General features: G+C 34.4%; 3 protein-coding genes across 7 annotated transcripts; 1 reads left to right on the plus strand and 2 right to left on the minus strand.

Moving 5' to 3' along the window:
- Positions 1-138: 138 nt before the first annotated feature.
- Positions 139-5,851, minus strand: Ythdf (YTH domain-containing family protein). 3 transcript variants are annotated; one of them, XM_066745010.1, is made up of 5 exons: positions 5,465-5,851; positions 3,156-3,183; positions 2,589-2,829; positions 1,112-2,462; positions 139-1,025 (listed from the first exon to the last, which is right to left on the minus strand). In XM_066745010.1, exons 1-5 carry the CDS (start codon positions 5,498-5,500, stop codon positions 969-971), a joined length of 1,713 nt encoding a protein of 570 aa, XP_066601107.1. In that variant the 5' UTR covers positions 5,501-5,851; the 3' UTR covers positions 139-968. The 3 variants fall into 3 exon arrangements, with proteins under 3 accessions (XP_066601107.1, XP_066601105.1, XP_066601106.1); XM_066745008.1 differs by having other exon boundaries at positions 1,112-2,829; XM_066745009.1 differs by lacking the exon at positions 5,465-5,851 and adding an exon at positions 3,997-4,014 and having other exon boundaries at positions 1,112-2,829.
- Positions 5,852-6,061: 210 nt separating this feature from the next.
- Positions 6,062-11,104, plus strand: LOC136784417 (PR domain zinc finger protein 15-like). Of its 2 annotated transcripts, none has more exons than XM_066745044.1 (13): positions 6,062-6,513; positions 6,578-6,642; positions 6,725-7,033; positions 7,103-7,310; positions 7,400-7,602; positions 7,671-7,760; positions 7,833-8,234; positions 8,296-8,431; positions 8,495-8,767; positions 8,844-9,040; positions 9,169-9,309; positions 9,400-9,688; positions 9,743-11,104. In XM_066745044.1, the coding sequence occupies exons 1-13, from the start codon at positions 6,507-6,509 to the stop codon at positions 9,964-9,966; spliced, it is 2,544 nt and encodes an 847-aa protein (XP_066601141.1). In that variant the 5' UTR covers positions 6,062-6,506; the 3' UTR covers positions 9,967-11,104. The 2 variants fall into 2 exon arrangements, with proteins under 2 accessions (XP_066601141.1, XP_066601140.1); XM_066745043.1 differs by having other exon boundaries at positions 6,065-6,513; positions 9,127-9,309.
- On the minus strand, positions 10,079-13,101 carry Tango11 (transport and golgi organization 11). 2 transcript variants are annotated; one of them, XM_066745046.1, is made up of 5 exons: positions 12,945-13,101; positions 12,146-12,376; positions 11,957-12,051; positions 11,738-11,883; positions 10,079-11,659 (listed from the first exon to the last, which is right to left on the minus strand). In XM_066745046.1, the coding sequence occupies exons 2-5, from the start codon at positions 12,369-12,371 to the stop codon at positions 11,449-11,451; spliced, it is 678 nt and encodes a 225-aa protein (XP_066601143.1). In that variant the 5' UTR covers positions 12,372-12,376; positions 12,945-13,101; the 3' UTR covers positions 10,079-11,448. The 2 variants fall into 2 exon arrangements, with proteins under 2 accessions (XP_066601143.1, XP_066601142.1); XM_066745045.1 differs by having other exon boundaries at positions 11,957-12,078.
- Between the last annotated feature and the right edge of the window lie 98 nt (positions 13,102-13,199).

Consider the following 13,199-nt stretch of genomic DNA (forward strand, 5'->3'; position numbering starts at 1 on the left):
TTTAAAGTTTGCGAAATGCTGGAATTTACTTACACGTGAGTGTGCTCTTGATCTCTTCGGTGAAAAGTCCTTAATGCGGCACAGAGCTCGATTGTGTGATGAAACGACTGGGATGCGTCGAAAAAATAACGATTCCTCTTGGTATACTTTAGTGACATATCTTTAATGCTTATGCAATAATTATGATATATTTCTTGAATTTCATGATCATTACAATTTGCGATTCTGCGCCAATTGCCAAAGAAGCGGTCTTATTGAAAATTGATAGCTGAGACAGGGCCCGGGTTAGGCCGAAACGAGCCAAGAGAGACCGAGCACGGGAAGTCCGCCTGGAAGTCTACTATTAAAATGGCAGCGGCAACAAATAGTAATTTATCAAAATTTTCGTACAAGGATCCTCTCTACTGCAGGCACTAGATTACACGTCCATGAAAGTTTCAAATGGTAATTGATTCAAATGACACTAACAATATCGTTCTTGCACAGATTTTCTTTTCTTTCTTTCTTTCTTTTTTTTTTCATTTTCAACAAAAGTTTAAGCATTTTACAAGGATCAGTCCACATATAGTTTTTTTTGCTTCTTATTCATTCATTTCATTAATCCATTCGTATTTTTTCATTTTTCAAATTTGTACGTTTAAGAAACACCTTCCGACGAGTAGCACGCAACACCACACTATATGCTTATACCGTCAACGAGTTTATGCAAATCCCTTGAAATTGAATTATATTCTTCTTCATAGGAAATATGAATAGATAATATTTATAATATTGACGCGACGCTAATTACCATACGGATTAATTATTTAACAGAAGGAGTGGCCTCGATAACAATAGTTCCGTCACAGTAATTAGAAGCCCATTTGTAGATCCAGAAAAGCGAAGGATAAGTGATAGGACGATAATTAGTCGTAACGTTCTTTTTGTTACTGTCGTTATAGATATTATATTACTTCCGGCATCCAACGCTACTGGCGTGATACGTTTCTGCCTCGTCCGCCGCGATTCCCATCTCGGTCTCGATCCTGAAAAGGGTAACGAGAGTGATCAATTGAACGATCGGTATGGAAAAGGGCGGGAGCAAGACGGGGAATATTTGTTTCTCGGTTACCTTGCGATGATGAGAATGGTGCGAAGGCGGATGATAATCCCGAGACATGTCCGGAGGATGTCCTCTATTTCTGTGATTGGAAGAAGAGTGATGATGCTGTATAGGATTTACCGGTGCTTTACGCTGGTCTTCTTCCGCTTGTCTACGCTCATAATGTCCAAAATCATCGAAAATACTTGTCGAATGACGATACGTATGCAATATACGTAGCACTATTACCCCTTTGGCATGGGGAACTTCTTGCGCATCCCGTGAATGTGTCACTGACTTATTCTCATTATTCTCTAGCTTAATGTGCCGCAACTCGGTGTTCGGTACGTCCTTAACGTAAACCCAACGCACGCGAAATTGACCCTTCCACTTGTCCTGCGACCACACGGAGCTATTGCTTTCGTAATCCACGGGCGAGACCATCTGGGCCATCCCGCAAAAGTGTCCCGAGCCATTAACTGAGAAGAAAAGATAGAGGGGTGCTCCCTCACGACTGGCCTCGCGATATGCTTGGTCCAGCTTTTTGTTACCGTGCTCGGTACTGCACCAAATCTCGTATTTGATTGATCTGTGAATGTCGTCTTCGGAATAAGACTTTATTACAAAAAACCTAGCCCCAGGTGCGGTATGATTAAACTCTATGGGATTGTAATTGTTCTTTACTTTGAGCTCATCTAAAACAGGGTGCGATTGCGTTGGTGGAGGTAAAGCAGACAGTTGCTGCTGCTGATGTTGATGCTGCGGATGTTGATGTTGAAGTTGATGCTGTTGGTGCTGCTGCTGCTGGTGCTGATGCATGGGTTGCTGTTGCTGGTGAGGGTGATGTTGCTGCGGAGGGGGCATGTGCATTTGACTCTGCGGAGGTGGGGGAGGCGTCGTAGGCTGTTGCCTGTTCCAACAAGGAGGCGGTGGAGCTCTCTGTCTCTGAAGTGGAGGAGCCGGTGGTGGCACTGGGGGCTGTATTTGGGGTGGTGGTGGAGCCGTAGGTGGAGGAGCCGAAGATTTTCCCTCGCCCCACGTTCCAATGTCCATATTATGCTTGCCTGGAACGATAGGTGGTGGTGGCATTCCTGCCTTCTTTTTCATTCCTTGGGTCGATGACAAAGGTGGTACAGGCTTGGCTGGCTGGCTTGCAACACTGGCCCATGTTATCTTCCTAGGTTCTTTTACTTCTGGCTTCACTTGCTGGCTAGATGACTGCTGATCCTGCCTAGGAACCTCTCCGCTACCGATGGACAAATTTTGCACACTCTGTTCGATCGTCTTAATTTCTCCGCTGCTCTGTGCCGGATAATTTTCACTCCCACGAGGAGGCTGATAATAGTCCTCATAACGGGTTTTTCTCGGTGTACCCCATGCACTGAAATCACCATTGCCATGGAAGTAGTTAAAGGCTGGTTGACCAAATGTACTAAAACCACCTCCTGTACTAGCAGAAAACATTCCATCCATGCCATAAGCATCATGACCTATTTGACCTCCATACCCAGAAAGATATGCCACCGTGTCTGTTCCATTGGACCAAGTGCCATCTCCGGCACCAAACGTTTGATAGGGGAAAGAGGCTCCAGCATAATATGTACTATAAGGATCGCCTGTACCAATTGGATAGTTTGAATGATGCTGTGTATTGTTGCCTCCTCTCCATGAATCAAACGTGTTATCTTCCCCTCCAGCATGTTCAGATTGTTGTTGCTGCTGTTGATGTTCCTTGGGACCATTGCTTACTGCAGAATATACAATTTTATTAATTCAACACACTGTCCATACAAAAAGGTATACTGAAATAAAAGAGATAAACCTTACAATATACAAATTGAAATTCCTACAAAAATATCTTGCCAATAGACGGGTCTTTTAAATATTAGAATGAGGAAAGGAACAAAGCTAAGCCATGGAGTGATAAATGCTTAGAAAGAATGACAACAAATGGTAGAAAAAAAGGGAGATTCGGCGAGCGGGTAGCGGCATAATCGGGAGATTGTTAAAAGGAACGATTTTCAAAGGGATAGTGGGGGGGCACAGGGGGCAAGATCAGAATATAATTACTCACGTTGGCTACTGGCTTGTCCTTTCATCCGCTGCATTCCGTAGCATGGAAAAATATACAAAATTTAGAATGGCTGTCTTCAGTGAAAGGAAACTGCAGACAGTGTTGCCAGACATAGCGGAATTCCGCTATTTGTAGCGGATTTTGAAGCGTGTAGCGGCGTAGTGGCAATACAAAATTTCATAAAGTAGCGGAAGTTACTAATTATTTTTATTAATATCTATAACACTGAAAATCCACATATTATGACACGTATTTTGTAGGATTTACGGCTACTGACAGTGGCTGCGTTTCAGTCGATACAGTGCTAACTTACGCTAAGTCATATACTCGATATGATTGGTCAATCTCGAGGAGCGCTGATTAATCGACCAATCATATCGAGTATTTTACTTAGCGCAACTTAGCACTGTATCGACTAAAACACATAGCTAGTCATTTTTAAATGCATCCTGTGAAATGCTGGCGAGACGATATGTGGCTCAATTTACGAACACACCGGTCACACCATGGGACACAGTTTAAACAAAAAATAATAATAAAAAAATAGCCACTAGTGGTAGCACTGAGGTTCCGACACTTCCGCCACACGTTGGCAATGCTACCGGGCACCGGCTACCATTGGATGTTAATACTGGCACCACTAAAGGCCGGTTTATTCATCTATTGGTAAATGTTTTGCCAAATTGATCTGTTTGGTAAAACTTGAGATTGAATGGAGTTCACTACAATTTGTAAATTTTACCAAACACATATAATTTTACCAATAGGTGGAAAAATCGAGCCCGAGTCTATGGTAAATCAGTCAAATCAGTATAGTTCATGTAACGGAAGCTGCTATTACCTGGTGAAGCCACCGTAGTATAGTTCCTGTAACGTGAGCTGTAGGCCCTGTAGCTGCTTTGACTAGTACTTATCGTAATTCAGACTTGAGGATGGCTATGAGTTAGGTGAGACCTACTAAGTTTGATTACGGGCTGGTTTATCATCTATTAGTAAACGCCTTTATAAAATTATCTCTCTTTGATAAAGCTTGAAATTAATGAGAATTTACTACAGTTTGCAATTTTTACAAAAAGGTGGAAAAACCGGAAACCACAAAAGACGTTTTTTTTTATTTCAAAAATGCATTCTTTTTACAATTTAAACTAAACGCGAAAGAGTTAATAAAAAATGATAAATTACGAATATAGTATTATTTCAAAATACCATGCTAGTAGCACTTATAATTTCAACCATGCCTCAATGACGGTGCAAATATCGAAAGACGATTTACCATATAAATAAAATTATAAAAAATTAAGGAGGAATAAAATGTCGTCTATAATTTTGTCTTCATCACTTATGATAAAATTAGATTTAAGCATTAAAAAGCAACGCAATTTAAAATAGAAATTTAATTGCAAACATAACATATATATAAGGGTGCTTCAGAATTCATGACTAAGTTGTCACCAAGGAATAGCTTGAAAATGTTTACGACGAAACGCCTTTCCAATTTTAAAATGTTAATAACGATATGGAAGTTTTTTTTGTGCCTTGTTAAGGTGAATTCTGGTTACAGAAGGTTAAGTTTTTGATACATATGAAATATATTAACACTATTAATTGATTGAAAAGTTTGAAGTGAATAAGTGTAATACATTCTTTCTCATATCAACACATTTTTGAGATATTTAATATTTTGATTGCCAATGACACGGCGCGTGAGATGATGTATAATGTATATTAATGTTAGTTAGAAATCCTCCCGGTTCCGGTTCCCGCCAATCAGGCGTGTAGGAAGAGCTAGTACTACGTCTTGACTGACTTGGAGTTAGAATTGTCTCCTCTTCTATCTATAGGTACGACCAAGGCGATACTAATTATCACGCCTCACTGGCATTTGGGGGTTTTCATTAATAACTCTTACTCCTACACCGTTGCTGACTTATTTAAATTGTAATAGGAAGTTTCGTCTTAAAATGTCTAAGCTGACCCTCGGTTTTGGCTTGGTTTTTAAACTCTGAAACACCCTATATATCTTTTTTTATTATGATAGTTTATGGTTCGTAATAAATGTTGTTTGTACTAAATATATATAACATTTTTGTAAATTTCTGATTATCATTTTAGAGAATATTTTACGTTAAAAGATATTTCCAATTAAAAATTCATAAAACTTGAAAATATATACTTATTATAACAATTTTTTGTTAATTTATTAACCATAGCGACACGTAGAATTTTTCAAAATCTGTGGGGGATATTCTAATCTAGTCCTGGCAACACTGACTGCAGAATAGCACTTGGTAGCAAGTCAACACACTGACCTGATTTGATACAGCACCTGCCAATCCAGCTGACATAACCTGTCGCACAGTCAATCTGCTTTTCACGTGTGTGAAAAAAATGCCAGTGCTTAGGTATAAGATAGAGTTTTCAGGTTTTCAAGTATAACATACAGAGAATTGTACATACAAATGGCGTTCCACTACTTGGGCGACTAGTGTATGCAAATCACTTATCCACTTATCTTCGGTAAAAAGAGCTACTGTTGGCTCACAACGCTAATTTAGAGACCTACGCGCACTGCTTAGCAATGTTCTGTCGCGACAGATTCTCCGCTAAATCCCTTTTATCACACCAAAGTTTATAGTTTTTCCTCAATATCCTTAGCCGATTGTAATAATGTGAATATAACTACGTGACGTGCACTGACCTCCCACTGCACCTGACTGCACGTCTAACTAAAAAAGTGTTACTAACCATACAGATTGTTAGTAACTAGAAAGATAATCTGTACTAGGGATATTTTTCAACCTATTCTGCCTATACATATATATATATATACATATATATATAACTTCTTGCGAGAATTATATCGATATTACCGACTTACGAGTTAACGATCGACTGTGCATGCTGTTGTTATTACGAGTATATGTCATATATACATATATAATGTGTATGTTATTCCCTTTAAAGGTTTGGGCTCTTTAAAGTTTAAAGTATTTAGAGACGTGATTTAAAACCTTTGATAGTCTAAAGAGTTCGAAGCCATGTTAAGTTAAATGCTTATTGTTAATTCATGAAAATTCAACCAGCAAAAGGTGGGATGGAATAAAAGTTTCATCACAGTTCTATAATAAAAACATTTCAAAGTAATGGGAGACGTCGACGGCTGTGATAAACCCTATTATGATTTATTATTGTATAATATTATAACAACATATATATCATATTATGTGTACATAATTTTGAAATAAGGCATTTAATATAATAATTTGATATTAGGGCCTGCAACATATGTTTTATAATATATAATCCAGCAATTTTTAATAAAGGAAAGGAAATAAATATACTTTCAAACAGATGTCAGGTTAGAGCAAATTTTTGTAAATACAAAAAAATTAATGCAAATTATTTCATTCTTTCTCTAACAGCTTGTAGCATTTGTGGTCAAGCTCACAAAACGGATGACTGTTTCTTTCTATCCAGGCTTCATTATGTAAGTTGGCAGGGGTATCAATTTGATTATTAATGTTTTTTTCTGAGTTTATTGCCTTGAATCTTTTGTTTAATTTTTGTAGGTCTCGGATTCACCAGTCATATCAAGAGCCAGGCAGACCATTCCTAATAATTTACAAATTAAAAATATGGCTGATGGAACTACTACAGTAATAGCAAAAGAATTTATAATAAAAGGAACTACATTTGGACCTTTACATGCAAAAAAGTTATGCACAATGAATCCTTTAGCTAATTTTCAGTTAAAGATATTTGATGATAAATCGTCCAATACATATCATTTAGATCTCACAGATGAAGAATTTTGTAACTGGATGTGTTTTGTTCCTCCAGCCACAAATGCAGTTGAACAAAATCTAATTTGCTATCAGGTAGAAATAATATAGTAATAATAACGCACAACAAATAATTAGATAACTATTTTAAAATTAATCTTTTAGATGAATGGAAATATATTTTATTCTGTGATACGTACCATCCCTACTAAAGAGGAATTAAAAGTATGGTATGCACCGTATTATGCATTTAAAATGAAGATTCCACTCTACAATAAATATTTTGCAAATAGTGATATTGAGCTTACTGACTCTTTAGATAATAATGCAGATAAGTCTGACCCCCATAATTTACCTCCATGTAATGTTTCCAGTAAGTACTTTTGATGACAGATAGTGTACCAATCATAAAATCACATAAATCGGTCCTATATATCCTTTATAATTTTATTATTGTCTCAGGGGAAAACATTGCCCAAGAAATAGTACAAAGACTGTCGGCTCAACATTTAGGAGCTGCTAATGAGAAAGAAGTATGGAACTGTAAAATGTGTTCAGAAAAATTAGCATCCGTTGTAATTTATGCAAAACATCTAATGGATCATTATAAACCATTATTAGGAGCAATTTGCAATATATGTAACAAAAGATTTAACAGTTCCTCTGTAAGTGATTTATACACTTGGCTTGAAATGTCTTCCCAAAGAAAATTTTAAGCAAATACAATTTTCAGGTGTTAGAAAGACACAGAAAAGCAAAACATTCATACCTATGGCCCAGTAGCAATAATCAGATGGCAGATAATCAACCCCAAAGCTCTGAAGTACATTTACTCTATTCTTATAATGATACTCAATTGAGATAAATTATGGTTATTATAGAATTTGTTTTACAGAGCATTGGATTAAATGCTACTAATCAAATAAAAAATAGCTTAGATCAAAGAAACTCTGAAAAGTCTTCAGAAGAAAACACCAGTGTAAAAGATATCAGTTCTGAGATATCTATTCTTAATGCAAGCGATATAAACGTTAACGATTTGTTACAAACCTCAGGGTGTTATAATATTAATTCATCAGAGTCTATATTAACAGTAAATGGCGTTGATAATGTTAAGTTTAACGTTGACGAATTAGCTACGGAATTGTTGAAAATTGTATCAGATGTTCATGATCAGTCCAATAATATTAATAATTTAGATTGTGATATTTGTAATAAAAAATTTGATAAAGTGGATTATCTGTATCGACATTTACGAAAGCATACCGGTGAATTTATTTGCACAACGTGTTTGGTAGTAAGTGTTTCAGTCATAATTCATTGTTTTTATACAGGTAAATAAGATGTATAAATTTCAGGTTTTTGCTAGAAAAGAGAACCTAATTTCACATTCTTGCTTTACTCACCGCTTGAATCCTGAATACGAGTGTTCGTATTGCCAAAAAACTTTTATTCAAAAAAAGTATTTAAAACGACATATGGTTAAACATATCGGTAAGAATATTTTAATTATATGTATAACACATCAAGTTATTTATATAAATTATAATATTTTAGCAACTGGCAAGTGCAAATGGTGTAGTCATGTTTTTATGTCGGAAACTGATCGCAAATTACATAAATGTGTAGCTCCGAATCACGAATGCATTCAATGCAAAAAGAAGTTTGTACATAAAATGCATCTAACGAGGCACATGAAATCACATACCGCATTAAAAGTTGTCCAGAAGAAAGTTAAAAAGAAGCAGATGTGTAAATCTGTTATTTGCGAAAAATGTGGAGATTTATTTAAGAATCAGCATAGCCTTAAACAACATTTGCGTTCGCACGGTAATTTGTTTGCTACATTTATTTAAAAAAAGGCGTGCATGGTAAATGTTACATCATTTAAAATTTTATAATCTAGGTGAAAAACTCTACGAATGTGATGTATGCCACAGCAGATTCCACAGAATAGGAGTATTGAAAGAACATAAGGCTATCCATCGAAATGTTCAAGTTGCCTGTAGTATTTGTGAAAAGAAGTTAAAAAGCAAGAAAGCCTTGGATATTCATATGCTTCTCCACGGAAATAAAAAATATCAATGTGATAAGTGTGATAAAGTAAATGTTTCTATTGCCAAAAATGTTAAGGAAATAATTATCTATCATGAAACATCCAAAATTATTTCTAATTAAATGTTTTGCAGAGCTTTTTTCAGAAATGTAATTATCTTAAACATTATAAACAGATTCATGGTGATAAAATTACGTATAGCTGCCCCCATTGCCCAATACAATTTACAAGCAAATCAAGCTTCGACAAACACGTTTCTTATCATGTTAAACCAGCACAATATTCGTGTTCTTTATGTCCAAAATCATTTCACAAGGTAGGCATTTTCAATAAATATGCTTTATAGAAAATTCTAAATCTGTGATGTAAAGGAATCTTAGAATTGAGTGAAAATGATATTTTAAAGGAGTACCAATTAAAACGCCATGTGCAAGCGAGTCACAGTGGTGTAACGTACCGATGTCCATTTTGTCAAATGACAGCGAGACATCGTCACAGCATGAAGCGACATTTTGAACGTCAACATAGCAATCTTAGAGATCAATGGGATAAATCAGGTTTCACAAATCAGCTTGCAGAAAAACCGTCTGTACAAGTGATAGAAAAAATTACTTCGAGGCAACAGTGCAACATTGTACAGGAACCAAGTGTAGACACTCAGAAAACGAATAGCGACAATCTTAATTCTATAGAAGGTATTTTAACGAGAAAATGTTTTTAATATAATCATTGAATCATGAATATTACAGGGCAAGAAATATTACTACAATTGCCTGATATGGAACAATCAACGAACATGGAAACAGTAAATTTGTCACTGTCAGAAGTGCCACAGCTCAATATTAGTGAACCGGTTGAAAATTTAAGTGAATCCGTTTTCAGAAGCGCATACATGTTTGACGAAGGTAATGGTGATGTAATGTTTTATATATTAGATAACACTTCTGTTAATACCGCATATCAAATACTTTAAAAATATATATCGAGTTTTAATAAAAGCAAATGTAAAATTGTCACCTTTAGAAATGCAAACCTCTCCTTGTCATTTTATCTATTGTTAGGGGAATTGCGATGTAGACCAAACAAATTTATTAACATTACACTTTATTATGGCCACCAAAACGAATGTATGAAACTTTTTCAGCATAATTATAGAGCTCCAAAAACAGTTTCATAGCATACATATACATTATTATCACTAATGTTAATGAACCTGCATTTATTATCTTTACAATGAAATTCCAGATTTGCTCTATAATAAATAAAATTACACGTTACTCCTCCAATAAAAGAGAAAAGTTGAAGCTATATACTCATCTAATGGAAAATAGTTAAACGATTTTATTTTTAATGTACACTCCTACATTTTTATAATTGTAGATTCTCTCTTTACCTTCTACGTAAAGTCTATTATTACATTTAAATAAAACTAATGAACTGAAATTAAGTTTTTAGTAGTTCAGGATATTAGATTGATGAATTTTATAGAAACGCTAATAAACACAGTGCTTAATTTGAATAACATTAAAATAGTATGTACATTTAAGTTTTTCAAACAAACAAAATTCGTCAGAATAGAGTAAATTTGAAAATTTGTAAAAATCTTTTAGTTCCTTTCAAGTAATATGATTTAAAATTAATTCTTTAATTATTAGACTTCGGCCAAATGTGTTAGCAGACTATTTTTAAAAATAACCTGCAATCATTTTATAATTACATGCAATCAATTAAACATTTGTATATAAAAAAGAAATTGTGAAATGTATCATTTCAATTAAATGTAATACTTTTATAGCATACGCATATATAGTATAATAAAATACTAAATAGAATGATTTACAAATCATTGTTATAAATGGTTTTTGTCCGATTGCATTGCATTTTTTTACAACTTGTAATAAGTTTGCTCTTAAGCAATATCTTGTTGTTTTTGAATTTTATAGTTAGGCCAACTATTATTCACAAATTCTGGTTTAGAAGAAAAATGAGTCTTGCCCATGCCATGATTTTATGATATAAAATATAGACATTAAGTTTTCATCATTTTATAATAAAAAAGCAAAAAAAAAAAAAAAGTAAAAAAAAAAAAACACGACCCTTTATCTATACAATCCTATTAATTATTCTGTGCATTGTTATAGAAGTATGAATAGAATGAATATGCCTAATCGTTAAATCTATACAGCTGGATGATTGATTAAAAACAGAATAAATAAAATGGTAAAAATACTCATTTCTCTTCAATTCAGTGGATAAAGTTAGCATTTGAAGGTTCATACAAATGTTTTGGTTTATGCACAATGAAGCTATTCAATATAATATTTACTGATTGGTTTTTTTGAATTATCCACATTTTCTTTGGCCATATAATAATAAAACAAAAATAACTCTTGCATAACACTGGTCAAATAACACCAAGTATTATGTAAGTAAATTCTACTTTAATATATTAAGATTAATTTCTACCTATCCAGGAAAAAGCTTTTATAATGAAGTATGCTAAAGTTATGGCATAGAAAATCTTTTCTCTTTGTTGATGCTGAATCATCTCCAGTTCCACAGCCATCACGCGTCTATTTAACTTTCCAACTTGGCGACGCAAATGTGTAATTTCTTCGCTTGGGGCAAGAGAAACATCTAAGGCATTGTATGCAGGTGTTTGTTCTCTGAAATAATTTATGGAATTTTATAACTAATTAACAATTTTAGTCATTGCTAGAAAGATCTTTATTAGAAAATATTACCTTGTGTGTCTTACTATCTGTGTTTCCGCAGGATTAGGTACATTAGGAGCAACTGTTCCTCTCACCTCTTCCACAAAAGGAGCAGGATGATCTTCATCGACTGCTGGGAAATAGTGGTCGTCTAACGTTAATACTCTAGGAGGGGTCTACAAGATTTGTTAAATCATATTAGCATTTAGCTGATTATTTTCTCGTAATGCATTCATTAAAAATTTCTACCTGCACTCTAACAATGCCTGGTTCTGGTGGCATTACAGCATTTTCCAAGATAATTTCTCTAGGAGGTGCTTTCGTGCCCAAATGCTGCTCTTGCCCTTCCAAAGTGTTATCATTTATTAAAACTTAGGTATAAAAATAATAAATATAAGAATAAACTATAATGTCTTTGGATATAAAGTTTATCCTTACCTACAACCAAAATTCGATCTGGTACATGCATATCAAATTTTTCTGATCCATTCATTTGGCTCCAATTTGGTCCAGTTATACTATGAAGATCATCGTCAGCATAATCACCATTTACACGTATAGTTTTAGGAACTCTCATGCGTTTGTTTATGTCAAAAGTAAAATTTGTTTCATAAAAATTGTCAGCTTCTCCATTAAACCGACTTGGACTATGAGCATTTGACATCTTAGCTAAAAAGTACAATCTTTTTATATGGAATAAAAGCAATATATAGTAACATTATCTTTTCCTAATTTAAAAAGATTCTATGAAAACAATTAATATATAAAGTATATTTGGAGCAGTGGTTATAAAGTTAACATATTTAAACGAATAATTAAGGCAATCTAATGGTAATAGGCAAATGAGGACAAAAGAAATGGTTGTATTATTCAAATTATTTTTAGCATGTTTACTGTCGTGTTTCAAAAAGTAAAAATAACGTAAACAGACGCAAATTTTTATATAATAACAATCAGTGTTTCTGTTGAATCATCTTTGATTTAATGCTTAACTCATTGTGGTTAAAAATATTAAGAGCTTATCAATTTTATACATATTTTCAAAGAAATATTTTCAAATGGAGCAATGCAAATCTAGGTTCAAAATGACAGTTGGAAATATAACAATCGTTTGATAAACACAGTACATTCAGTAATAAAACAATTATCTGAAATTAAAAGCCATCAATGCGTGATTACGCAAAATTAACGCTAATTGCGTGTTCGTTTGTAACAAAGAATGGTCTAATTTACTTACCTTATCCCCCTTTTTCCTTTATTCGCTGAACACGAACACTGTTGGGTTGACTCGGATAGGTGTAAGGATCAGTGAGTGAGCACTGTACCGAAACCCGACCGAAGGTCTCTCTCCTAACCAACCACGCCAACGTGACCAACCAACACCAACCAACCAACTGCAATGCAATCATCTTTCATAACCAACTTAAAAAATTAAAACACGAAGTTTGTTAGCATTATATCGAAAGATCGGTTCGAGCGATGGATCGATACG

This window comes from Prorops nasuta, unplaced genomic scaffold (genome assembly GCF_024137725.1).
Source record: "Prorops nasuta isolate Cenicafe-Biocafe unplaced genomic scaffold, Cenicafe_Pnas_1.2 PNAS00053, whole genome shotgun sequence".
NCBI classification, from domain to species: Eukaryota; Metazoa; Arthropoda; class Insecta; order Hymenoptera; family Bethylidae; genus Prorops; species Prorops nasuta.

Excerpts from the sequence above, each read along its gene's own strand:
- Ythdf (XM_066745008.1), bottom strand. The coding sequence starts at position 5,500 with ATGTCAGCTGGATTGGCAGGTGCTGTATCAAATCAG. Across the intron at positions 3,184-5,464 it reads CAGGTGCTGTATCAAATCAG|CGGATGAAAGGACAAGCCAG; the intron begins GTCAGTGTGTTG and ends TACGGAATGCAG. Across the intron at positions 1,026-1,111 it reads ACCATTCTCATCATCGCAAG|GATCGAGACCGAGATGGGAA; the intron begins GTAACCGAGAAA and ends TACCCTTTTCAG.
- LOC136784417 (XM_066745043.1), top strand. Across the intron at positions 7,034-7,102 it reads AAAATCTAATTTGCTATCAG|ATGAATGGAAATATATTTTA; the intron begins GTAGAAATAATA and ends TTAATCTTTTAG. Across the intron at positions 8,235-8,295 it reads TTTGCACAACGTGTTTGGTA|GTTTTTGCTAGAAAAGAGAA; the intron begins GTAAGTGTTTCA and ends TATAAATTTCAG.
- Tango11 (XM_066745045.1), bottom strand. The coding sequence starts at position 12,371 with ATGTCAAATGCTCATAGTCCAAGTCGGTTTAATGGAGAAGCTGACAAT. Across the intron at positions 11,884-11,956 it reads CAGGCATTGTTAGAGTGCAG|ACCCCTCCTAGAGTATTAAC; the intron begins GTAGAAATTTTT and ends CAAATCTTGTAG. Across the intron at positions 11,660-11,737 it reads CAGATAGTAAGACACACAAG|AGAACAAACACCTGCATACA; the intron begins GTAATATTTTCT and ends AAATTATTTCAG.